This window comes from Lissotriton vulgaris, chromosome 11, assembly GCF_964263255.1.
Source record: "Lissotriton vulgaris chromosome 11, aLisVul1.2, whole genome shotgun sequence".
Taxonomy (NCBI): Eukaryota; Metazoa; Chordata; class Amphibia; order Caudata; family Salamandridae; genus Lissotriton; species Lissotriton vulgaris.
In genome coordinates, this window is record NC_141699.1 from 600,284,784 (window position 1) to 600,310,167 (window position 25,384).

General features: G+C 48.8%; 1 protein-coding gene across 1 annotated transcript in view; it reads left to right on the forward strand.

Moving 5' to 3' along the window:
- Window positions 1-25,384, forward strand: part of RASA2 (RAS p21 protein activator 2) — a 619,199-nt gene that overhangs the window by 181,439 nt on the left and 412,376 nt on the right. Inside the window, exon 4 of the mRNA XM_086943698.1 lies at window positions 17,033-17,127. Coding sequence (XP_086799824.1) covers window positions 17,033-17,127 — 95 coding nt within the window. The remainder of the gene's footprint in view (window positions 1-17,032; window positions 17,128-25,384) is intronic.

Genomic DNA, 25,384 nt, shown 5'->3' on the forward strand with positions numbered 1-25,384 from the left:
GGAGCCAAAGGCCCCTCTGTATATTTTCAAGTTTTGGTAGCAGTAGATCACGCACAACTGCTCTATCACGCCAAACCTAAAATGGTGGTGTAATGTTCAGCAGTGCATTCATCTACCCAGTGCAAGCCACCAGAAGGAGAGGGTCGCAGCAGGCCCTCTTTTCTTTCTTTCCACCCAGGTGGGAGTACATAGCTCAGCCTCACAGTGCACATAACCAGTGAAGGAAGATTGCCAGCGCTGATTACCGGAGCTAGGGGTATCTGGCGTCGATGAGAAACAGTTCTTATTTCTCCTATTTCTTCCCTTTCACCTAGTATCAGTCCTTTAGACTTTTTTTCCCACATAATAGCAATACCCGCCTCCTATATAATGCACCTTAATAACAGAATTGTCTTCTTGGGGCCAAGAATCAGTGTTTCACTTTTTAATGATCTCAGAAGGAAGGATAAAAGGCTATATCGCCCTGGTGGGATTCAGGCCTTCCTCAAGTCTTCCTCCTTTCCCACTCACAATCTTCTGTAGTTTTTATTGGCTTCAGTGTTCCATATAGACCTGAATAATGCTATCAGATGTATTTCTGTCAATGGATCAATACAAAGGTAGACATGGCTGCCTTCTATTTTTCCGTGCTGGTGCGGCAATGCAGGAGAAAGTACTAAATATAACTTTTGAAGTGTAAGGTCCTCTTCTAATCCACAATAGCAGAGTACACACTTACTAAGAAGAGGCACGGGCAGCAAACTTTGTGAACTGTCTGTTGTGTATTCATATACTCCAGTGATCCCCTTCACAGTAGACAAGCTTGTTTGCTTGGTTGTTACAGACGTATTGACCCATGCAGCAGGTTATAAAAGCCTTCAGGTTGCCCCACCAGGGCAAAAGAAGCAAAATTAAGTACAGTCTCACAGCCTTCTAACAAAACAAACTTTGCCCAGTGGATTTTCTTTTTCCAGGTCTGTTGGGAGATCATGTTTCATTCACTGACTACAACATAAACAACACTACAGTGTATTGCACATTGTTCTAGTTAGGCCCATTGGAATGATAACAGTATTCCTGTTTTCACAGAATAAAATTTGTGATTTTACATACCTGACCAAAAGAAGCTCAGAGTCAGCCAGTTAACATAGATGTATTTAATGATAGTTGACCATCACATCATTGTACAAAAATACAATAAAGCACAATTTCAGCAAATTAACATTTTATCCTTCCACAAAGTGCAAAAGATTGAAAAACACGGTGTTGTTCACGTTGTTTGCCTCGATGTATGATCATAAAGCAAATAATATAATCTTTTGAAGAGATTCAGCCTGAAGGAAAAGTTACAGTGTATGGAAGAAGACCTAAACGAATTAGAAGATTTCTGGAGTAATTGGTGTTCCCATTTATAATTTGTTTAGTTTTAGTACCAGGAACAGCCATAAGGCAAAGATGAGCAAAGAGTAGATTTCCTCTGCTGTGATGTTTTGTGCACAGCTTTCCAGCGTTTAAGAAACACCATTCGAGCACAAAAGTATATTCTTAGATGAAGATGCCACTGGTTGAAAAAATATTTCCAGTCTTCAAATATAACCCATTAAATCTATTATATATTTAAGCCGGGGGATCTTCATAGTGTTCTCGGAGGATATTTCAATATATTCGTTTTTAGGCCTACTCTAGAGACATCTTCAGGTTCATTACTACATTAAAAAAAATCAACCAAATAAAATTTTACTGCATTTACCAAATCTTCCATGTAACCCAGAAGCCTTCTAACAAAGCAATTTTCTTCTGCCCGTAGTGATGATACTGACTGATACTGATGAGTGGCCCCATAAAGAGCTGTGAGTCAGTTCATTTACTATCTAGCTTGATGCAGATATCCTGCTGTACAAGCCTCATCAAAGACCAGTCTGTCTTCTGATTCCTTCAAACGAGTACTGTTGATGAATGTGGTTGAGTCTTCCTTGTCCCTGTACCCATATTCTCTCCTGCCTTCTATTAGTAACCTGTTCATACCTAACGGAACTTTGAAATGTGAACTTCGTGCGTTATGGTGCGCCTCCTCAATTTCCATATCAGACGCTTCGCTATATATCCAGTCCAAGCACTCTCCTTGCTTGTTACACATTGATTTAATTAGACTCAGACTATTTACTCCTACAAGGTCAATGTCATTAGCACATTTCTCCCTTGTCCAAGGTCTAGGCTCGGCCAGTGCAGTAGAGTGCCACTCTTTCTCATCTTTTAGGCGGGTCCTTCTCTACCCTCGTGGTTAGTGTTTCCATACAAGTTCCCCTATGAACCAGTTCTTTTTCACAACAACATCCACACTGGCCTTTTCTCCGAAATTTTTACTTATTCTTTCTTCATCTTCTTTCCCCAAGGGTTTTTTTTTGTTTCTTTTGAATACGCCCATAGCTGCGTCTCTTATCTTCTCATTCCTCTCAACAGCCCTTGTCCATCCCACATCGGCCAAAGACTGTGGTGTTCTCACCCTTAACATCTCCAACTTTGTAAATTGTCTACTGTTGTCTATTGTAGGAAGGTGGATACCTGACTATGGTTGCCCCCAACTTTTTGCCTGGTGTTTTGCTGGTTTTCCGACTTAGTTGACCTGGGGCCCTGCCAATCAGGACCCCAGGCCTACTGCTCTCTCTCTAAAATGGATTCCATGTACCTTAGGTGCATTATCCAATTGGTACTGGGCCACCTTATCGGACCCTGTCACTCAGGGCATAGGTGTACCCAGGGCCTACCAGGGGCTGAAGCATGTATTATGCCACCCCTGGATGGCCATCTAAATCTGACACAACTGGCTGCACGACAGCTGGGGCAGGGTGGTGTAATAACCCTTTGCTGTAGATATAGTATACCTATATCTAACCCTAAAAATGGACACACAGATTCCTATCAGTCACTCCTATGGCAGGCCTTGACAATCCTGAAGGCAGAGTGCTTGGAATCGTGTGAAATGGTGCTCTGGCATGAGCTGAGTCCGGTTGCAACTTGCGGAACCAAGTCCCAATGGCTGTTCCATGATAACGCGTACCATAATGCTAACTTCGGTATCGCGTTATCAAAACATGTCGAGTAAGGTGTCATACGAACTGGGATACTGACCCCTCACCAACGCTGGCGACGGGGTTAGCATTCCACCCTTCTAGAGGGACACAACATGTACGTAACTGTGAACCCCGGTTAAAGTTAACTGAAGCCTCAGCTCCACAAAATGGATGCTGCCACTACAGACACGAGTCTGGCCTCCTGCTGCTGGGAGTCCTTCCAGCGAGGAGAGCTTGGACAAAGGGTTTCCTGTCCGGGGCGGTGCTCGCACCATCCTAGACAGGGTTTTGTGTATCCTGGGTAGGCAGGGCTTTACAGGAAGGTGACTGCGGAGTGGCACCCCGGTGCTCACTACGCATCTGCCGGCTAGAACCAGTTCCAGGGGCACCCCAGCCCCTGACCTGGGGAAAGTCCGGCATGGGAGAGGGGTGTAACCACCCCCCTTCCTGGTCCCACCCCTAGGGCAGGACCTAGTCGCGTACCCACCCCTTTCTTTAGGATAAAGGCAGGAGCGGGGACCCTACCAAATGAGATCATCTTTGAATCAAGAAACTACTTTCTACGAAAGGAACTCTCGACTCTTCTCAAGATTTCTCCCTTGTGGCTAAGGAGTAGTCACCCTGCATCCGCAGGCACCATCTAAGAACTCTGCGGTTTGCTGCACGTCCTTCCTCAGGAATCCGACTGCCCAGCTTGACGAGAACCGGCTTCCCTGGCACCTCTGACCTCTACCCACATCGTCAGCTCAGCCGAGATCCGTGGGTGCGACGAGACCTCGAGGGACCGGCCATCTTCAGAACCTGCACGACTTCTAAACCAGCACGACCGCCGAGAAGCCCCGACCCTGAGCAGCTCCAGCACCGAAGTTCAGCCTCCCAGCATCTCCACGATCTGCGTGGGGCCCTTCTGCTTTTGCCGCTCATCACGTTGTCTGGCTACTAGCCCGCTGGCTTGTGGCCTTCTCGACGACGTCCGACAACAACGCTGTTGGTCTGGTTGCTCCAGACTGACCCTTGCTCCCTTTTGAAAGAGGAGCACCCCGGACCCTCCTGGTCCACTCAAGACGCCATTTTAGGTCCACCACGTGGCCCTGAATTTGCCAAGGCTTGTTGCCCCAATCCTGGGCCCAGCGACGCCGACAGCATCAACCTTCGTGGGACAGCTCGCACCTCCATCCTGGTCGACGACAACGCCTCCTGGTCCGTGAGACGGCAGAGCCTAGCGTCGCCCACTCACCTAGTCGAGGTGACGATCATCCGGTGCCCTCCTGGTACCCTCTGACTACTGGCTGGTAGTCACGAACTTGGTCCCCTCTGCTTTCAGGTGTCATCCATCTCTGATCCAGGCTTGGATCTCTACGAACTAACTTCACTGGTCGCCGGCCAGCAACTCCTTCCTTCCGGCTCCTGGTTCGTCAGCGAGGACTCCCGACGTCTGTAAAGACTTATGCAGCCGCAGCCCCTGGGCTAGGTAACTTCGGCATTTCGGTGCCCGCATAGCCTCATTATCTAAGGGTCCAGAGTCACTGCCGCTTCCGACTTACCTTATCGGGTTCGCCCGAGAACACTAAACTTTCCGTGCCCTCGGGCATTTGTGTAGATTGTGCACTTGAAGTATTTTCCTAAGAGTTGTGTTGCATGCTTAGTACCCTGTCCTCATAAAGAGCACAGGGCTGTTGTGATCTAAATAAATACACTGTTTATTTTCATAACACTTGTGTGGTGTCCTTTCACTTGGTATTCAAGGGGTATACGTGATGGTATAACAGCTGGCTTAACAGGCCCTCTAGAGTTTAGCCCGAAGACTGCTCATATCCACGCTACTAGGATAGCTGGTCTAAGGTTGACTTACAACCAATCACCATAAGGGTCGTTTGGACTGATGCATAGTGATCACTAGAATAGTGAGCACTGCATATCAGGCCAACTTCTCACATTGTCAGCCTACTCATGGGGTCTGTTTTTGTGGGATTTTGTGTTAATCCTAATTTCATTTATTCGTCCCATCCTAGTACAGATAGCTCTTCTTCTGAAATATAAACTTTACTCCACGTACTTCTCTTCATGTAACTCAATTTCATCTCTCTACTACCGGTCAAGATAATGTTTTCACCAGTGTATGTTTCCAGGGACGTGTCTGTTTCTTCCAATACATTCCCTAGAGTTTCTGCCAATTTATTTTTCCATGTACTTTTGCTTACTACTGTATAAGGTGACCCAGAGTCAACGTTAATGTAGATTTCCACACCGCCCATATTGATAGTATACTCATGTGTAGTTCCATTTTTGTGCATTACTCTTTTGATATCTCCATCTTCTTTGTATATTATGTGTAGGAAGGTACATCCTGACTATGGTTGCCCCCAACTTTTTGCCCTGTGTTTTAGCTGGTTTTGGACATAGTCGACCTGGGACCCTGCCAATCAGGACCCCAGGCCTACTGCTCTCTCTTTAAAATGGATTCCATGTACCCTAGGTGCATTTCCAATTGGTACTGGGCCACCTTACCAGACCCTGTAACTCAGGGCATAGGTGTACCCAGGGCCGCCAGGGGCTGCAGCATGTATTATGCCACCCCTGGCTGGCCTCCTAAATTTGACACAACTGGCTGCATGACAGCTGGGGCGAAGTCGTGTAATCACCCTTTGCTTTAGATATAGTAGCTCTATATCTAACCATACAATGGACACCCGAGTCCCTATCAGTCACTCCTATGGCAGGCCTTGACAATCCTGAAGGCAGAGTGCATGGGCTCGCGTGAACTGTGTTCTGGCCCGAGCCGAGCCGGTTGCAGCTTGCGGAGAAAAGACCCAATGGCTGTTCCATGGTAACGCGTGCCACATCGGTAACTTCGGTGTCGCGTTATCAAGACATGTCGAGTAAGGTGTCATACGAATCGGGATGCTGCCCTCTCACCAACTCTGGCGACGAGGTTAGCATTCCGCCCTTCTAGAGGGACACGACATGTACGTAACTGTGAACCCCGGTTAAAGTTAACGAAAGCCTCAGCTCCACAAAATGGATGCTGCCACCACAGACACGAGTCTGACCTCCTGCTGCTGGGAGTCCTTCCAGCGAGGAGCGCTTGGACAAAGGGTTTCCTGTTGAGGGCGGTGTTCGCACCGTCCCAGACAGGGTTTGTGTATTCTGGGTAGGTAGGGCTTTTGCGAGAAGGTGACTGCGGAGTGGCACCCCGGTGCTCACTACGCATCTGCCGGTTAGAACCAGTTCCAGGGGCGACAGCCCTGGCCTGGGGAAAGTCCGGCAGGGGAGAGGGGTGTAACTACCCCCCTTCCTGGTCCCACCCTTAGGGCAGGACCTAGTCATGTACCCGCCCCTTTCTTTAGGATAAAGGCCGGAGCGGGGACCCTTCCAAATTAGATCATCTTTGAATCAAGAATACTTTCTACGAAAGGACTTCAAGACTCTTCTCAAGATTTCTCCCTTGTGGCTAAGGAGTAGTCACCCTGCATCAGCGGGCACCATCTAAGAACTCTGCGGTTTGCTGTAAGTCCTTCCTCAAGGAATCCGACGGCCCAGCTCGACGAGAACCGGCTTCCCTGGCACCTCTGACCTCTACCCCCGTCATCAGCTCAGCTGTGACCTGTGGGTGCGACGAGACCTCGAGGGACCGGCCATCATCAGAACCTGCACGCTCTTAAAAACCAGCACGACCATCGAGGTAACTCTCTGGTGAGTGCTCTGGGGTCCGAGAAGCCCCGACCCTGAGCCGCTCCAGCTCCGAAGTGCAGTCCCCCAGCATCTCCACGATCTGCGTGGGGCCCTTCTGCTCGCTGCTCAACACGTTGCCTGGTCACTAGCCGCTGGCTTGTGTCCTTCTGTGACGACATCCGAGAATCATCACTGCCGGTCTGGTTGCTCCAGACTGGCCCTTGCTTCCATCTTTTCGAGAAGCACCCCGGACCCTCCTGGTCCACTCAAGACGCCGACAGCGACATCTGTCGTGGGACAGCTCGCACCTCCACCGTGGTCGCCGACAACGCCTCCTTGTCCGTGAGACTGCAGAGCCTAGCGTCGCCCACTCACCTGGTCGAGGTGACTGCCAACTGGTGCCTTCCTGGTACCCTCTGACTACTGGCTAGTAGTACGAACTTGGTCCCCTCTGCTTTCAGGTTTCTTCAATCTCCGATCCAGGCTTGGATCTCTACGAACTATTCAGCACTGGTCGCCGGCCAGCAACTCCTTTTCTTCCGGCTCCTGGCTCGTCAGCGAAGACCCCGACGCCTGTAAGACTTGTGCAGCCGCAGCCCTCGTGGCTAGGTAACTCGGCATTTCAGTGCCTGCATAGCCTCCTTACTCTAGGGTCCCGAGTCCCTCGCTTCCGACTTGCCTTAAACCTTTCCGTGTCCTCGGACACTTGTTTTAACTGTGCACTTAAAGTATTTGCTAAAGAGGTTTGGTTTGTGCTAAGTACCCTGTCCTCATAAAGAGTACAGGGCTGTTGTGATTCTTAATAAATATACTGTTTATTTTCATAACACTTGTGTGGTGTCCTTTCACTGGGTGTTCAAGGGGTACATGTGTGGTAAACAGCTGGCTTAACGCGCCCTCTCGAGTCTTTAGCCTTAGACTGCTCGTATCCACGCTACTAGGATAGCTGGTCTATAGGTTGACTTACAACCAAACACCATAAGGGTCGTTGGAACGATACATAGCGGTCGCTAGAATAGCGAACGTTGCATATCGGGCCAACTTCTCACATTGGTGAGCAGCGGTTGGGATTTGAGCTTGCTGTTGTTTTACCACACGTATCCTAAGAATATCTTGTTGAAAGATCGCGCAAGTACTGTTAGTACATATAACTAAAGCTTAGAATACTCTGAGTTCTACTGAACCAGCTGTTGTAGCTCCTCAAGGCTTAGCACACCTTGGCTACAACTCTTAGCAAGGGATCAGTAGGAAAACACATAGTGTAGGTAGGTGCATCACTTACACCACACTAGAAACAGTATGTCGGGCCAAGGAGGAAACTCTGAGTCTCCCCTTGTGTCAGTTGACCCTCCACAGGTCATCCCTTCAGGATATACTGTGCTGAGCTTCAAGGAGTTAAGACGACTGGGTCACTCCCGGAAGATTCAGCAGGGGTCTAACCCCACAACGTCCTTTCTGATTGGTCTCTTGGAGACTTATGATGCCAGGAGAGCTGAGAAACTTCGTAGCTCTTCTAATCCAGAAGGAGACATGCCTCCCCTCGAGGGAACCCGAGATGATCCTGACCTCATCCACCTCGTAACTGAGAACGAAGAGGGAGAGGAGGACGAGGATGAGGATCTCTCTGGGGACGAGGCAGATAAGGGACAGGTAGAAGTCGTCAGACTAACACGGTCCAACTTAAGCAGGCACGATAGTGGTACTGGGGGAACCCCGGCGCTGCTGTCGGTTCCGCTTAACCTGGGGAATGGACGAGCCCGATCTCTGTCAAGAGACTCTGGCAGATCCCTTCATACCAACGGCTCTCACAACTCTTCTCAAAGAGGGATGACGTCCCCTCAGAGGAGGGTGTACGAAGCGAAGGAAAGGGCAGCTAATCTAAGGATCGAAAGGGAAGAACTTGCCCTGGCCAAGGAAAAGCTTGCTTTCGCTAGAGAGCAACAGTTAAGTGGGGTAATCCCCACTGGTGGCAGCAATGTACCTAGTAATAGGGAAAAGAGTTTCGATACGAAACACCTTGGGAAGATAGTGCCCCCCTTTAAACAAGGGGACGACATCCACAAATGGATTACTGCTTTGGAGAGGGCCTGCACTGTGCAAGGCGTTCCCCAGAGTCAGTGGGCAGCTATCTTGTGGCTCTCCTTTGAAGGAAAAGGAAGAGACAAGCTCCTCACCACAAGGGTAGAGGACGCTAACAATTACCAAGTCTTGAAGAATACACTCGTTGAAGGGTTCGGCCTAACCACTGAGCAGTACAGGGTGCTGTTCAGGGATACCCAGAAAACGCAGGCTCAAGACTGGTCTGATTTTGTCGATTGTGCCACTAAGGCTTTTGAGGGCTGGCTACTGGGTAGTAAGGTTACTGATTTTAAAGGATTGTATAATCTAATTATAAGGGAGCAAATCTTAAATAATTGTCAGAACCAGTTATTACACCAGCACCTGGTAGACTCTGATCTGACCTCTCCACAGGAATTGGGTAAGAGGGCAGACAAATGGGTCAGAACCAGGGTTAGGCCTAAAAACCAGGGTGGTGACCAGAAAAAGGAATCAACCAAGCCTCAAGAGAAGGGTGGGGATAAATCCACAGAGAAGACTTCCCAAGGGCCCCAAAACTCCAACAAGGGTGGTGGGTCCCAGAACACTCCTTCAGAGCAGAAGAAACCTTATTGCCATACCTGTAAACAGGTGGGCCATTACAAAAGTGATGCCAAGTGCCCTAAAAATAGCAATAAGGAAAACATACCCCCAAGTAACACTCCCAGACCTCCTGTTACCACTAGTGGTAATCCCCCAGGTGGTGGGAGTGCCCCCAAGAATGTGGTGGGCATTACTTTGGGCAATCAGGAGGACTATGGCCTAGCCAGGTTCCCTGACCACACTCTTGTCTGTGAGACTGGCATGGGGTTTGCCAACTTCACTACTGGACCCCACATTCTGGGGAAGTATAGACAAGAAGTTTTAGTGAATGGTCAGAAAGTTGAGGCATTCAGAGACACAGGGGCCAGCCTCACCATGGTGAGTGACCATCTGGTCCCCTCTGCTCAACTGACCCCTGGTTTTACTTATCAGGTGACAGACATTCATGGAGTGAAGAGAAGGCATCCCATGGCAGTAGTCCAGCTCAGCTGGGGTAATGTCACAGGGCCCATGAGAGTGGCAGTGACAGATAACCTACCTGTAGATTGCTTACTGGGGAATGACCTGGAACTCTCAGCATGGGCTGAGGTGGAGCAAGAAACTCACTCCCGAATGATAGGCCTATCCAGACAGGTTAGTGGGGCAGTAATAGCTACAGCCCCAGTCCAAGCACCATTCCTCCCTGAAAAGGTTGGAAGGGCAGTGGTAGCCACTGCCCAGGCTCAGACAGACTTTCCAGAACAGGATAGGAGGGCTGTGACAGTCACAGCCCAAACACAGACTGAGTGCCCTCCTGAAAAGGTTGGCAAGGTTGAAATGGTCTCAGCCTCTACTCAAACAGATAGTGAGGTTGTGAAGCCTGAAACGATGGATCACTCCACTCAAACAGAGAGCATTGAGGAGGAAGAAGAGTCTTCCCCCTCCCAGACACTAGGTAAGAGCCAGCCTCCTCAGGGAACTGACTCTACCCCTGTTGAAGGAACTGCCCCAGAGGTAGTCAGGCCTAGCCTGGCAGAGCCCCTGATGGCAGTGGACCCTTCCCAGGTGGGACCCAGTCTGGAGCAGGTAACCTGCACCTCTCTACCCTGTCTCAGTCAGCCCAGGGCTGAAGAGATTAGGGAGGCCAGTGGTGGACCCCAAAGGGCCCCCTGTCCAAAAGAACCCCTTAATCAGCAGATTAGGATCACTGAAGCTGGTAAACCTAGCCAAGTGAGAATAGAACAGACTCCTGAGGGATCCCCCTTAAAAGTAGTTAGGGAACTCCCACAGCTGGACACTGTTGGGCACAGCCAAACATGGGGCCTAAAAACCCCAGACCTGACCTGTCCCTCCAGTAAGCCAAACAGAGGGACTCAGCCTCCAGCTTTAGGTAGCCAGAGGCTGACCCTGAGAGCTCAGTGCATCTCAGCTAAAGAAAGGAAGGCACACATGATGAGTGGTGATTGGAGGAAGTTGAGCCCAAAGGTAGAGGAGCCTCACTTCAGTACTCCATCCCAGCATCAGCCTTCTTCTTTCCCAAGACACACCAGAGACAGAGATTCCCTATGGTGGAGACCCTCAGATACCCTTAGGGTGAGGGGTTGCCTAGTGGACCATGACACAGGGGGAAACCAAGCCAGAGCTGGTCCTTCCTTATATGGCCACTTAGGTAATAGAGGCTTACCTGGACAAGGATAGCCTTATCTCCTTTCGTTTGGGGGGGGGGGTTGTGTAGGAAGGTACATCCTGACTATGGTTGCCCCCAACTTTTTGCCCTGTGTTTTAGCTGGTTTTGGACATAGTCGACCTGGGACCCTGCCAATCAGGACCCCAGGCCTACTGCTCTCTCTTTAAAATGGATTCCATGTACCCTAGGTGCATTTCCAATTGGTACTGGGCCACCTTACCAGACCCTGTAACTCAGGGCATAGGTGTACCCAGGGCCGCCAGGGGCTGCAGCATGTATTATGCCACCCCTGGCTGGCCTCCTAAATTTGACACAACTGGCTGCATGACAGCTGGGGCGAAGTCGTGTAATCACCCTTTGCTTTAGATATAGTAGCTCTATATCTAACCATACAATGGACACCCGAGTCCCTATCAGTCACTCCTATGGCAGGCCTTGACAATCCTGAAGGCAGAGTGCATGGGCTCGCGTGAACTGTGTTCTGGCCCGAGCCGAGCCGGTTGCAGCTTGCGGAGAAAAGACCCAATGGCTGTTCCATGGTAACGCGTGCCACATCGGTAACTTCGGTGTCGCGTTATCAAGACATGTCGAGTAAGGTGTCATACGAATCGGGATGCTGCCCTCTCACCAACTCTGGCGACGAGGTTAGCATTCCGCCCTTCTAGAGGGACACGACATGTACGTAACTGTGAACCCCGGTTAAAGTTAACGAAAGCCTCAGCTCCACAAAATGGATGCTGCCACCACAGACACGAGTCTGACCTCCTGCTGCTGGGAGTCCTTCCAGCGAGGAGCGCTTGGACAAAGGGTTTCCTGTCGAGGGCGGTGTTCGCACCGTCCCAGACAGGGTTTGTGTATTCTGGGTAGGTAGGGCTTTTGCGAGAAGGTGACTGCGGAGTGGCACCCCGGTGCTCACTACGCATCTGCCGGTTAGAACCAGTTCCAGGGGCGACAGCCCTGGCCTGGGGAAAGTCCGGCAGGGGAGAGGGGTGTAACTACCCCCCTTCCTGGTCCCACCCTTAGGGCAGGACCTAGTCATGTACCCGCCCCTTTCTTTAGGATAAAGGCCGGAGCGGGGACCCTTCCAAATTAGATCATCTTTGAATCAAGAATACTTTCTACGAAAGGACTTCAAGACTCTTCTCAAGATTTCTCCCTTGTGGCTAAGGAGTAGTCACCCTGCATCAGCGGGCACCATCTAAGAACTCTGCGGTTTGCTGTAAGTCCTTCCTCAAGGAATCCGACGGCCCAGCTCGACGAGAACCGGCTTCCCTGGCACCTCTGACCTCTACCCCCGTCATCAGCTCAGCTGTGACCTGTGGGTGCGACGAGACCTCGAGGGACCGGCCATCATCAGAACCTGCACGCTCTTAAAAACCAGCACGACCATCGAGGTAACTCTCTGGTGAGTGCTCTGGGGTCCGAGAAGCCCCGACCCTGAGCCGCTCCAGCTCCGAAGTGCAGTCCCCCAGCATCTCCACGATCTGCGTGGGGCCCTTCTGCTCGCTGCTCAACACGTTGCCTGGTCACTAGCCGCTGGCTTGTGTCCTTCTGTGACGACATCCGAGAATCATCACTGCCGGTCTGGTTGCTCCAGACTGGCCCTTGCTTCCATCTTTTCGAGAAGCACCCCGGACCCTCCTGGTCCACTCAAGACGCCGACAGCGACATCTGTCGTGGGACAGCTCGCACCTCCACCGTGGTCGCCGACAACGCCTCCTGGTCCGTGAGACTGCAGAGCCTAGCGTCGCCCACTCACCTGGTCGAGGTGACGGCCAACTGGTGCCTTCCTGGTACCCTCTGACTACTGGCTAGTAGTACGAACTTGGTCCCCTCTGCTTTCAGGTTTCTTCAATCTCCGATCCAGGCTTGGATCTCTACGAACTATTCAGCACTGGTCGCCGGCCAGCAACTCCTTTTCTTCCGGCTCCTGGCTCGTCAGCGAAGACCCCGACGCCTGTAAGACTTGTGCAGCCGCAGCCCTCGTGGCTAGGTAACTCGGCATTTCAGTGCCTGCATAGCCTCCTTACTCTAGGGTCCCGAGTCCCTCGCTTCCGACTTGCCTTAAACCTTTCCGTGTCCTCGGACACTTGTTTTAACTGTGCACTTAAAGTATTTGCTAAAGAGGTTTGGTTTGTGCTAAGTACCCTGTCCTCATAAAGAGTACAGGGCTGTTGTGATTCTTAATAAATATACTGTTTATTTTCATAACACTTGTGTGGTGTCCTTTCACTGGGTGTTCAAGGGGTACATGTGTGGTAAACAGCTGGCTTAACGCGCCCTCTCGAGTCTTTAGCCTTAGACTGCTCGTATCCACGCTACTAGGATAGCTGGTCTATAGGTTGACTTACAACCAAACACCATAAGGGTCGTTGGAACGATACATAGCGGTCGCTAGAATAGCGAACGTTGCATATCGGGCCAACTTCTCACATTCCTATGTGCATAGCCATTCGTTAATTGCTTATAATGTTCATCTAAAACATGCATGACATTCTCAAAAACCTTCCTGTCCGTTCCCTTATAGAGTTCCTTTTCTATGTTATAGTACACTTTCCGTCCACCGGCTCCTAAACTGTGTAGCAATCTTTCTACCTTCTCTTCTGGTTTTAAAGGTTCTTCTTCCTCCTCATCAAGAACGGATTTGTAATTGTTAAAATATTCCTTCCACTCCTCCCATTCTGCCATATTAACCCCATCTCCTTTTATAAATGGCTCAGGTGGCGGTAATTTATACATCATGTTTTTATCCATGTAAATATCACAATCAATCACAGCTTATATATATGTTTTAACCGTACAGTTATTTCTTCCTATTTTGTATATGTTCAACTTAAAGGATACAGTCTTTGAACTCTTCTGTACAAACTGTTCCAAAAGGAAAAAATTTGATTTGACAAGTTTTAGATGATGTGCTTAGTTTTGTTATTCCTTCACGCAATATGAAATCCAATTCATATTCTTCTCACATAGCTCATTTTGTTTATTTTCCTCAAAATCTCACTTATAATTGAGTGTTAATACTTTTCACATAACCTGGGTGTATTTATTTTCGTCTTAAAGTTTCCTTCTATCCGTCTATTATTATTTTGTATATCAAGTTAACATTTCCTAAAACACCTTTAAGTAATTCCACCAAGGGGTACTTCTCTTATTCACTTTAATTTTTTCTCCAAATACGCTTTAGAATGCAATTTCTTTGCTGTACCAATAGATTCAATTATTGCCAGGAATTCTTGTGTGAAGATGCGTTTGCGGCATTCACAGTAAGGTGGCGCCACTACGAGATGTGCGTCGCTCTCCCTTTCGCGCCACAACGCTGAGGAAAGTGCTACGCTAGATGAGCGCCGCCGGAAACTGCCAGTCGAATATACCTCACATTCCTGAACTTGTCATCTCCCGGTAAGCTAATAATTCCTTAAAATAGTTCAACAGAATTGTTCCAAGGGCAGTCGACACTCGCTGATGCTGATTACTACTATGGTGTAGTCAATATTTCCGGTCCGTGTTGAGGAGAGTCACACTTATTTCATTCAGGAAGTTCATGTATTCGAGTGACTACGTCGCTCTAAATTCTCCTCTTCTACTTTTAACACGGCTTAGATGTGATACGATGCTCCATTTATTAGAAATACATAAACCCAAGCATCGGCTCTGTGGGGAATTTCATTTAACTAGATAATGACCTTAAATCAGCATAACTGAGGTAACGCTGTTTCAAATATTCGTCAAAACCACCACATTCATCACGCCGAATCCATTTCACTGCTCAATATTTTCAGTTGCTCATTTTTTATTTACCTCACTGCCTCGTATTAATCCTTCGCTTTCCGTTCAGTTTAAATACGTCTTATTTCACTCTTCAAAGGAGTATTTTCATTAGGTTCGTGGGCTAAACGGCCACAAGGCGGCAGTACATTATAACATTTTCTCTTGGATTTGCGCTGTAGATATAAGGAGGATAACACTTCACAAGCTTAGCGCGAAGCTTAAATCAATATCAAACGCGGTTTAAGAGACTTTAACTTTGTTCTCTGCTCCGCTCAAATCTCCTCCACCCAGCCACCAAGGCTCATCATGAATTTACGCAGATTGCAGTGTTACCTACTTCGGGTCTTACTTTTCTTTATTATTAATACATTTTCACGAGAACGCCCAAAGTTTTCACTTCAAAATGTATACAATTTTTTTTTTATTTTTTATTTTCACTGCCTCGTTTTATTCCTCCGCTTGCCGTTCGATTTTAAATACGTCATATATCACTGTTCAATGGAGTATTATCATTAGGTTCGTGGCCAAGCGGCCTCAAAGCGGCAGTACATTATCATGTTAGCTCTTTGGTTTACGCTGTAGATATTAGGAGGATAACCTTCTCACGCTTAGCGCGCAGCTTAAATCAATATCAATGCGGTTTGAGAGATTTTAGCTTTGTTCTCTGCTCCGCTCACATCTCCTCCACCCAGCCACCAAGGCTCACCTCCTGGATTACGCCGATTCCAGTGTCCACCTACTTCGGGTCTTACTTTTCTTTATTTTCTAATTTTCACGAGAACGCCCAAAGTTTCCTCAGTATTCACTGGTAAACATTAATCCTCTGAAAGTCCATGGTTCAATTCATCAATTTCACTCATAAGTTAAACTTGCCGGTATACACGGATGCTGCTCAGATTCCTTATCATTAATTCTTCGTGTTTGTAGATACACGCTTAACCATGACGTTACCACCTTATCTCATCATTTTGAAATAATCCTCAATTTACTCTTCTCCGTCCAAGCACCAAACTGCTCCAGGGGGAAGACCCCGCGCTGACCCTGGCTCAGCTCCTTGTCCTCGTCGCCAAAAGTGTAGTAAAGAGGCACTACACATAGAGGGTTCAGGAACGTTTATTAAGTTCTTGAAAACACAGGTGCTCCCAGCTTGACGGCTTAGTCTCAACCACGAACATTCTAACGCTGCCTTCAGGTGACAGCGCGGACCGTACCAAGAGGAGAAGGTGGCGTGGGGGGATCGTAGGGAGGTGGGTCACCCTGTGACAAGTTACAACGCCAGACCAATTGGCAATGCCAATTCTGGTTAAAAATTAGCACGACACGATGATTCCATGATTGTGGAACGCGAGTTCATGATTTGAGTTTCCACTGGAGTTCAAAGCTCAGGACTATATTTTTTCGTGAATTATCTAGCGCCAGCAATTTCTTGGATCAAGCAAACATAAGACTGAGTGTTTTGGGCATATTCTATAAACGTGTAAGGTTTTACAGTGGCACATCCACCAAACAGCAGAAATAACTCCTTGCTAGTTTTGAAGAGCTCTAGTACCCAGAATAACAGACTGCATATGCTCAAAATTGACTCCAATCACTACTTGACAAGATAGCCTCTAGTTCATATCAAAATAGGTGCTCAGTTCAAGCTTCCTCAACAATCTACACACTATGTATAGCTTCCTTTAAAAGGAACTTTTTCTAACACTTGTACTCCCGATAAGGGCTTTTTGAGTTATTTATGACCTGTAAGGGAGCCAGAATGAAACCAGCCTCTTTTCAGGCTAACCACTTCCTTCTCTGGAGAAACAACAATCAAGCTATAGTTCTATGAAGTTTATAGTAAACCTTAAGTACTTCATATCTTGTTTTTTTTCTGATTCAAGCACAGCTCCATAGGCCTTGGAAGCACAGTATTCCCCGTGGGTATAGATATAATCAGTATATAGATCTTAATCTATAATCGTTGGAAATATTCCCCACTTTTGACATGCAATAAAAGTTATTCTTGTTGTTCAGTGCAGCTTGGATGGAATGATGACGCTTAGCAAATTCTGATTACTCTTATTTCTAGACAGTATTGGGAAATAACTGAGTTAATCAACCAACAGGAACGCTATGAATTGCTTACTTTAATATGTACCGTTTTACAAGTGTCACAACATCAAGGATTCTCTTCTCAAAACACTCCTTAAATCAAACAAGGCACACTCTAAAATAATTATATTTTTGTTTTAAGGGAAAGTAGCCATAAAGAAAGAAGAGTTGTGTAGATACAGTGGCAAAGAACTCTGGTTTCCCCTCCAGCCAGTGGACTCAAATTCAGAAGTCCAGGTAAATATGTACATTGATATGATAAATTCATTAAAATATTGTTTGGTGAAGACTTGATGTACGAGTTAATTGATCGCACATTTTGCATACTGTATAAAACTGTACTCCGTGTTTTCCTGTTGAGCAACTCAAATGCTGATTTTTGTTACAGCTGTGGTAAATCTAGGAGGTAATCGAGTCGGGTCGCCAAATGCCAAGAATGCCTACCCTCGGTTCCACTTTATGCTTCTATCTTCCATTAGGCCCCATCCTATCTCTTAAAGCTCACTCATGCAGGTTCTTTCTCATCCCTGCTTTCACCATTCATCATTGTCGCATCTTTCAAACCGTCCTCCCATCCCCCTTTCTGCCTTTGTCTTTCTTAATCTGTGCCAAGTCTTATAATGAACAGAAGTCCCAGTCTCCAAAAATGAGTACTGCCTCCAATGGCACAAATTAAGCACTGAATCCTGCGCAGGTAGATACCTTCTCTGCAGAAGGTTTTTTTCTGTTAATGTTTTACATCCCCGTTCGGTTTTTACAGGTTAGAATGGTGGTTAATGTGCCAAAAATATACAGTTTGCCAACAATGTATCATTTCCCCTTTACAAGCAACACAGCTCTAAATCTTGCAGTTTTTCTGCACATGTGTCACTCACTAAAACCTGGAGAACTTTGTTAAAGGGGGACAACTGCTGGGCCAGTGTTTTATTTGTTCAATGGTTGAAATAATGAGTTAGACACACACACCCAGTTGCTTTGGAGCTGTAATAGCTGGGTCTCCGATACTGAGGGTCTTTGTAGTGATTTGCACTAAACGTGATTTTTTTGTGTTAAAAGAATGCAGTCTCTTCTCCCCTGTGGGACCATTTTGTTGTGGGGCTATCCTATCAAGACCATAGCAAATGCATCATTAGTATGGCATGTTTTAACAAAATCAAATAAAATCCTCATATTGAGACTGTGGTGCTTTGTTGCCTAGCATTGAAAAACCCATGATTATTTTTGATTGCTCAAAGGCTTCACAAATATACTTGGGAACAATGTGTGCACAAACACGACTATGGAAATGAACTGCTTTGTGATCTGTACAACAGCTATATTAACTTATTCTCACACCACACTATATAGATCCTTTTCTGTGCAAGACGTCAAGTGCCCACATCATATCAGAAGTTGAAAGGCCCCTGATGTTGCTACCACAATTTGTACAGTATGCTGCACTGATTTAGATAATGACTGTTGTACCCCAACTCTGTGGCTCAGCTGTTATTCATGGGCTTGCTGTTCTGGATGTGTAATCTTTGTCTCACCCATCAAACACATATATAGTCCAGTGCTTTTTTATGATTGACATGAGGCTAGATGTGGAGCATCTGCCACAAATGACTTCATAAATCACATGTTCGAGGCATGTGGGCTGCTGAATTCATATCTGTGCATAGATCGCCACCTAGTGTTGGGTCCGGATGATTGCACATTGTTGTCCTGGAAGAGTCTTCGAAGTATCACGAGATAGGTGGCTCCTTCCCTGGACTACAGTGCGCATGGGCATTGCCTCCATCCCCAGATTGTTTTTTTCCGCCATTGGGTTCGGATGTGTTTCGGTTCCCTCTGTCGGAACCGATAGTTGTTCAACTTCTACTCGAGACCAAAAGGTCTTTAGGCTGGGCGTCGGTATAGTTGCGTACGGGTTTCTTTCTGACTCTCAGCTCCGATCTCTTGCTGCCCTTCCACGTGCTTTCGGCGCGGACGGGCCTACACTACACTCTTGCTATGGAGCGAACTCCGTTTAAGAAGTGCCCGGTGTGTAACTCTAAATATTCACACCTCGACGTGCACCCTGTGTGCAATACCTGCTTGTCGCCGGATCACCGCGAAGACACCTGCATGGCGTGTTCGAAGTTCCGGAGCAAGAAGACTTTAAAGATTCGTCGGGCCAATAGGCTCCAGGCTCAGTTATCGGCTACGGCGCCCCCACCAGATGACATTTTCCAGGAATCTGTCGAGGGAGAAGACGACGTGCAAGGTTCGGACTCTAATCCCGCATCCGAAGGAGAAACCTATGACGAAGGTGCCGAGAACTTTGACGAAGTCACCGACGAGGTAGGGGACGACGAACAGGCTTTTGCCACTATGGGTGATAGCTCAGAGGAGGAGCATCCCCAACCAGACTCTGGGGTTATTACCCCTCCTACGGCCCAGGTCGAGGGATCGCCTTCGGGCCTTACCCAAGATCTAACTATGAGTCCTACGTCCCCGCCTCCGGGCCCGGTCACGGACACTTATGAACCATCACTTACGTCGAAGAAAACGAAAGTGAAGCCAACTGGTCACGCACCCTCGGATGCGAAACCGAAAGTGAAAGTTGCGCTGGTGAAGAAGGTTCTGGAGGCGTCAACTTCCAAGGAAACCAAAATGGCCGACTCAAAGAGCCACGCCAAGATGGCCGACCCGAAGTCCTCGGGGTCGGTGCCGAAGGCGAAGTCGTCCGACGCGGCTGCGTCTGCTCCGAAAGGGGTCGTGAACCCGAAGTCGGCTCCGAAAGGGGTCGTGGACCCGAAGTCGGCTCCGAAGAAGCGTCTGGGCGACGACGCGCATGGCCATGGAGCGTCGGCCCCGAAGAAGGCGCATGCGGGTGATCGGGCCCTCGATGCCGAGAAGTCGCTCGAGCCGGTCAAGCCCTCTCCGGCCTTGACGAAGAGAGTGGCGGAATCCTTGCAGCGGATTCGAAAAGACACTGTGGCGCCAAAGCTCACGCCTAAGCCTGCGAAGGAGCAGACGCCTATCCGTTTCACCTTTCCTCCCAAGTCGGCGCCGAAGGCCTTCGCGCCGAAACAGAGTGGACCCTCGAAGGAGGTATTGGCACCTAAAGCGGCCCTGGTGGTGTCGAAGCTTCGACTCCAACCGCTTGCTGAAGAGGAACGTCGTGAGGTAACCATCGACGCCAACACCGGGAAACTGTCGCTCCTCAAAAGGAAAATCACGACGGAGCCGGCGTTGGAACATTTTAAGATCCCTCTCAAAAACAAAAGGGACTCCGAGGGCTCTTCGGCTTTGGTGGAACCTGTGTCCCCACAAACCCTGGGGTACTCGCCGACGCATTCCGTCGCGGCCGGTGCGGACGAGGAGGACGCCGAGTACGACTATCCGGCATACTCGGATCCGGAGGAGGAGCACGTTCCGTGGTCCGCCGGAGGCGACCCGGAGGACCCGCAGGGGGGTCAGGACGCTCAACTTTTCGCGGCCAAGACGTCCCCGACTGAGGATTCGGCGGCCTTCAATGCCCTGATAGAGAGAGCTGCTGCTAACCACGACGTCGAGCTGCACTCGGACCCCGTGGATGTGGACTTCTTATTCGACACCTTCTCGGTAGCCGAAAAGTCAGTCAAAACGCTACCGATGCTGAAGGGGGTGCTTAAACATGCAACGGAGGTTTTCAAGGAGCCCACCCGAGCGCGTGTGGTCAACCCTCGCATCGACAGGAAATATAAGGCAGCGCCCACGGATCCGACATATATCAAGGGACACTTACCATTGGACTCCCTGGTCGTTTCCAATGCTCGGAAGAGGGCGAACTCTCAAACTACTGGTGACGCTCCTCCCCCAGACAAAGAGTCCAAAATCTTCGAGGCCTCAGGCAAACGGATTGCTGCACAGGCAGCTAATATCTGGAGAATATCTAACACCCAAGCCTTGCTTGCACGTTATGATAGGGCCCATTATGACACATTAGAGGCCATACTGCAACACTTGCCTGACCAATACAAGGAGGCGGGGGAGATGCTGATTCAAGAGGGTAAACTCATTACGAATGCATCCATCAAATGTGCGTTGGATGTGGCAGACACAGCCTCCAGGACTATCAATACTAGTGTGCTGCTTAGACGCCATGCCTGGCTTAGAATTTCGGGGTTCAAACCCGACATCCAAACCACTATACTGAATCAGACAGTGAATCCTGACCATCTGTTTGGCCCTGAGGTGGATGCCACACTGGAAAAAATGAAAAAAGATACGGAAACTGCCAAGTCCATGGGGGCTTTACAAAGTCAGCAGTTTCGGAGTGGTTCCTTTCGCCGCTCAAACTCCAGAGGCACCTCAAGGGGACAAGCATCCCAGTCCACACAATTTTACAAGACTAACAACCAAGCCTCGTATAACAACAAAAATAGAGGTGGTTACAGAGGCAATAATGTCAAGGGCAGGGGACGTGGCAACAATAGCTCCAGGTCCACCGCCCCCAACAAACAGTGACGTCTTGTCACTGCCCCCCGGCCATACAACACCGGTCGGGGGGAGGCTCCAGCAGTTCCTGCCGGCGTGGAAGTCCATCACCACGGACAGGTGGGTGAGGTCCATTATCCAGTACGGGTACTGTCTAGAGCTTACGTCCATTCCACCGGACATACCCCCAAGGAGCCGTCCTATGTCCGGCGAGCACTTGACCTTGTTGCAGCAAGAAGTTCTAGTCATGCTGCAAAAAGGGGCGATAGAGCTCGTTCCATTGCAAGAGCGGGGAACAGGGGTTTACTCCCTGTATTTTCTGATTCCCAAGAAGGACGGATCCCTCAGGCCGATCCTGGACCTCAGGCCCCTGAACTGGTACATCCTCTCGGAGCACTTCCATATGCTCACGTTGCAGCAGGTGCTTCCCCTGCTTCAACAGGGGGACTTCCTGGCTACGCTGGATCTGAAAGATGCCTATTTTCATATTCCCCTGCATCCTTCCCACAGGAAGTACCTCAGATTCACGATCTTAGACCAGCATTACCAGTTCAAGGTTCTGCCGTTCGGGGTCACCACAGCACCGAGAGTGTTTACCAAGTGCCTAGCGACTGTGGCGGCGCATCTCCGTCGCCAGCACGTCCACGTCTTTCCCTACCTAGACGACTGGCTCATTCAGGCAAGGACAGAACAGCAGTGCGTCGACCACGTGTCACGCACCATTCATCTCCTGCACGATCTGGGATTCTCTCTGAACTACCCGAAGTCCCATCTCCAGCCCGCCCACGTGCGACAGTACCTGGGCGCGACAATCAACACTCTGGCAGCCACCGCGCAGCCAAATTCAGTGAGAATCGCCAGTATCCAGGCGCTGATCCAACGATTCAGACCCCAACACTCGCTTCCAGCGAGGGTGTTCATGCAGTTGATAGGCATGATGGCCTCCTGCATCTCCATTGTCCCGCACGCGAGACTACATATGCGTCCGCTTCAGGAGTGCCTTGCACGTCAGTGGACTCAGGCTCATGGGCAACTGACAGACCTAGTGTTGGTGAGCGGTCGGGCATACAACTCTCTGCATTGGTGGAATCCACACAACCTTTGCAAGGGCCGACCATTCCAAGAGCCTGTCCCACAGATTATCCTGACGACGGACGCCTCTCTCCAGGGATGGGGAGCGCATGTACTCCATTACACTGTGCAGGGACTATGGACACTACAGCAAAGGAAGATGCACATCAATGTGTTGGAACTGATGGCAATCTTCATGGCCTTGAAGGCGTTCAAAGTACATCTGTGCAACAAAGTCGTGTTGATCCGGACAGACAACATGACGGCCATGTACTACATCCAGAAGCAGGGAGGCACACACTCTCCACAGCTGTCTCATCTGGCTCAGAGCATGTGGAAGTGGGCCATTCAGAGGAACATCTTCCTCATGGCAGAGCATCTCCCGGGCAAGGACAATCAAATGGCGGATCTGCTCAGCAGGCACAGCCATCAAATGCACGAGTGGGAGATACATCCATCAGTACTCCAACCGTACTTCCAAAGGTGGGGTCATCCAGAGATAGACCTGTTCGCCACAAAGGAGAACGCAAAATGCCAAAGCTTCGCCGCCAGATTCCCACACCCCCAATCACAGGGCAATGCGATGTGGATGAACTGGTCAGGCAAATTTGCGTACGCTTTTCCCCCAGCACCTCTGATACCGCTGGTGGCACGCAAGCTCAGGCAGCACTCGATGACTCTCATCCTAGTTGCTCCAACGTGGGCTCGCCAACCATGGTACACCACGTTTCTGGAACTGTCCGTGGTACCGCATCAAAGGCTTCATCTCACTCCCAGCCTTCTGACGCAGAGCCATGGCGACATTCAGCACCCAGATCCGCAACAGCTCAACCTGGCGATCTGGCTCCTGAAGTCCTAGAGTTTGGCTACCTCAATCTTCCTCCCGATTGCATGAACATCATTCGGGAGGCAAGGAAGCCCACTACCAGAGCTTGTTATGCGGCTAAATGGAAGAGGTTTGTCATCTACTGTGCTAACCACAATATCGACCCGCTAGATGCTTCCATTCAAAACATCATTTGCTATCTCTTCCACCTGTACCAATGCAATCTGGCGTACTCTTCCATCCGCATTCACCTGTCTGCTATTGCAGCATACCTCCAGAATAGACAACACCTGTCACTCTTCAGGGTCCCTGCTATCAAGGCCTTTCTGGAAGGACTCAAAAGGGTCATTCCACCAAGGACTCCACCAGCTCCAGAATGGAACCTCAATGTGGTTCTTACGAGGCTGATGGGTCCTCCCTTTGAGCCACTGCACTCTTGTGAGCTTCAGTTTCTGACTTGGAAGGTTGCGTTCTTAGTAGCTATTACTTTGCTACGGAGGGTTAGCGAGCTGCAGGCGCTCACCATCCAAGAACCTTTCTTCCAGGTACATGCTAACAGGGTGGTGCTACGCACTAACCCTAAATTCCTGCCCAAAGTGGTATCCCAATTCCACTTAAATCAGACAATTGAATTGCCGGTGTTTTTCCAAAACCCAGATACACTGGCGGAGCGCATGCTCCACACCCTTGATGTTAAGAGGGCCTTGATGTATTATGTAGACAGGACAAAGGATTTTCGCAAAACCAAGCAGCTTTTTGTTGCTTTTGCCACTCACCACAAGGGAAACGCTATCTCTAAAGCAGGGATTGCTAGGTGGATAGTGAAGTGCATTCAAATCTGTTACGCTAAAGCTAAGCGCACTCTCACTATCCCGCCCAGGGCCCACTCCACCAGGAAGTTGGGGGCCTCTATGGCTTTCCTAGGTAACATTCCCTTAGAAGATATCTGTAGAGCAGCCACATGGTCTACCACACATACTTTCACTAAACACTACTGTGTAGACGTGCATTCCAAACAACAGGCAGCTGTTGGTCAGGCTGTTCTAAAAACACTTTTTCAGACTACTGCAGCTGGCACGGGCGGCCGCCGCTAATGGAGGGACTGCTATGTATTCTATGCACAGATATGAATTCAGCAGCCCACATGCCTCGAACTGCAAATGCTACTTACCAGTATGCATCTGTTCTTGGCATGTAGGGCTGCTGACATTCATATCGCCCACCCTCCTCCCCGGCGCCTGTAGCAGCTGCAGAATTCATTCATTTACATACATATGCTCATAGCATGGTCATCACTCACATTCTTCACTCCATCTCTGCCAATGGCTAAAAACAATCTGGGGATGGAGGCGATGCCCATGCGCACTGTAGTCCAGGGGAGGAGCCACCTATCTCGTGATACTTCGAAGACTCTTCCAGGACAACAATGTGCAATCATCCGGACCCAACACTAGGTGGCGATCTATGCACAGATATGAATGTCAGCAGCCCTACATGCCAAGAACAGATGCATACTGGTAAGTAGCATTTGCAATACAATTGTGAACCACGTTCATAATTATTCATAGGCAATGTTAATGTACGACTCGTTGCACTTGTTTATTATTTGGAGCAGAAAACAGTCAATAATATATTGCACCCATACTTGTCGATATTTGCTTTACTAAGTATCACTTACAGTGCACGTATGCCCCAGTGCTACTAGGCCCAAGACTCGCTGCAGAAACGACATTCTCTTCTTCTAGATCCCCCTTCAGTCTGTCTTTGTATCCTACTTGGACTTCCCACATCTCATAGCCTCCACCTTGATTTGTTTTCAAAGTAATTGCCCCCTAGCAACCGATGCAAACATTCTCTGCATATCTAGAGAGATGATGAGCTATGTGTGCAAGCCATCTTTAGCTATGAAGACACCTGTGCAAGCATGCTATAGAGGTTGACTAAGATTAGTGATACAGATTAGAATGGTAGATACACAGCACCAAATTACAATCTGCCTAAATACCGAAATCTCCTGGGTATACTAGAATATAGGACAAATAGTTCTATGGGTATCAATCAAAATAACCCATTAAGTTAAAGTAACAAGGTGAACTTGATCATTTGTATTTATTGTTCATCGGAGAAAAAGCGAAATATTGATCAAAAAGTATG